A 1,573-nucleotide genomic window follows, 5' to 3' on the forward strand; every position below is an offset into this window, starting at 1 on the left:
TATCTTGGCAACAGATTCGGGTTAATTAAAAAGTATCTATACCTAATAATTTTTACGTTTTTGAGATTTTCAAGGTTTGATACCAAATAATTGATTATTAAATGATTATTACTAGACAAACCGCCCCTTTATTTTATAAAATTTTCATCAATTTCCAACAATCTTGGCAATTTTTGATGCTACCATTTATATTGATTTTAAAATTTTTAGTTAAAAAAAACAAACGTCTATCAACGAAATAATAGGGTAACGAAAATATGATTTTTACTAGTACCTATAGGTATACTTGTGGAGTCCGTAAAAATAAAGGAGTATTTTCCTCTATTGGTGCCAATAGACACTAGGGGTTTTATCGTCCATTTCCCGAGAATTTCCGTGAACAAACAAAACAAGTATTAATTGCCGAATAAATATCTAATTAAAAATTACTTAAAAAATTATTCACCCTGCAAAATTGAAAATATCTGTCATAGACGCAATGCGCAGAACCAAAAGATTAAATTAATAAATTTTAAGTGACAGTAAGTACAACAACTTTTAAAAAGATTTTAAGTTATGGTCTCTTTAAACTGGAGCTGTTATTTTGACTTAAATGTACCAATTTTGTTATGCAATATAACCTAACCTAGCCTAAAGTAATCTAATTCACAAAATAGGTACCTATAATAATTTTTGTGTGTTTATATAAAGCCGTAACAGACTCTGAAAGACTGAAGAATTGACAATTTCAATATCATGGATTTGGAAGGACCGTCGGGTTCATCAAGTGAATCACTTTCGCCACAGTTCGTGCAGCAGGACGTCAATTTTTGCAACCCTGTTAATATTTACGGGGAAAATTTTTTTTACCACCCAACGGCGTCGTGCGGCGGGCCGACGAAGAGGTACGACTTGGAAGGCGCATATTTCAGCAAAGAATTCGATATTCACAAGCTAGATAAGGCGCTGGGCGAGAAACTATCCATAGGAAACGGAAACGACAAAACGGCCGCGGTGGCCTATCATCAAGCAGCTAAAGGCCGTGAGTCCTACTGCGGTACGGCTGGCGGTAAAGTAGCGAATAGTGAACTGGATGAAATTTTACCAGTAAGAAAAAGTGCGGAAGATTGCAACAACAAAATCGGAAGCATATACTTGAACAATAATAGCGGTGGTGGTGTTACAAACAGCTGTGGTACAAATAATAATAACAATAACAACAACAACAACAATAATAATAACAATAGTAAAAATAAAAATGAGAATAATATCGTGATTATGAAAAGTCCCAAAGGATTTGGAAAGAAGACGGTGGCGTTTTCTCATGAACAGGTAAACGTTTGACCTATTTATTTAGTATATAAGCAGTGAAGTTTTTGGAGGGTTCATAAGGGGGGCCGTGGCCCCGAGTCTTACAGATATAGTGAGCTCGTTTTCATAAGATTAAGTTTTTTAATTTAAAAAAACTGAAATAATTCTAAAAATTAATCACTATAGCATTAATTAAATTCATACTAAAAATTGGACACTATTTATAGCTGAATTTATATTATTGTCTAACATCATCATCATAAGGTCGTCAGTCCTAAGACTG

The 1,573-nt window shown here is 33.7% G+C and overlaps 1 protein-coding gene across 1 annotated transcript in view; it reads left to right on the top strand.

The window, feature by feature from the left end:
- LOC108742452 overlaps positions 1 to 1,573 on the top strand; it is a gene marked incomplete at its 3' end in the record, with an annotated part of 40,474 nt that overhangs the window by 38,281 nt on the left and 620 nt on the right. Inside the window, exon 6 of the mRNA XM_025977763.1 lies at positions 787 to 1,086. Coding sequence (XP_025833548.1) covers positions 787 to 1,086 — 300 coding nt within the window. The remainder of the gene's footprint in view (positions 1 to 786; positions 1,087 to 1,573) is intronic.

The sequence above is a fragment of the Agrilus planipennis genome, unplaced genomic scaffold, assembly GCF_000699045.2.
Source record: "Agrilus planipennis isolate EAB-ADULT unplaced genomic scaffold, Apla_2.0 scaffold350, whole genome shotgun sequence".
In the NCBI taxonomy this organism is placed as follows: Eukaryota; Metazoa; Arthropoda; class Insecta; order Coleoptera; family Buprestidae; genus Agrilus; species Agrilus planipennis.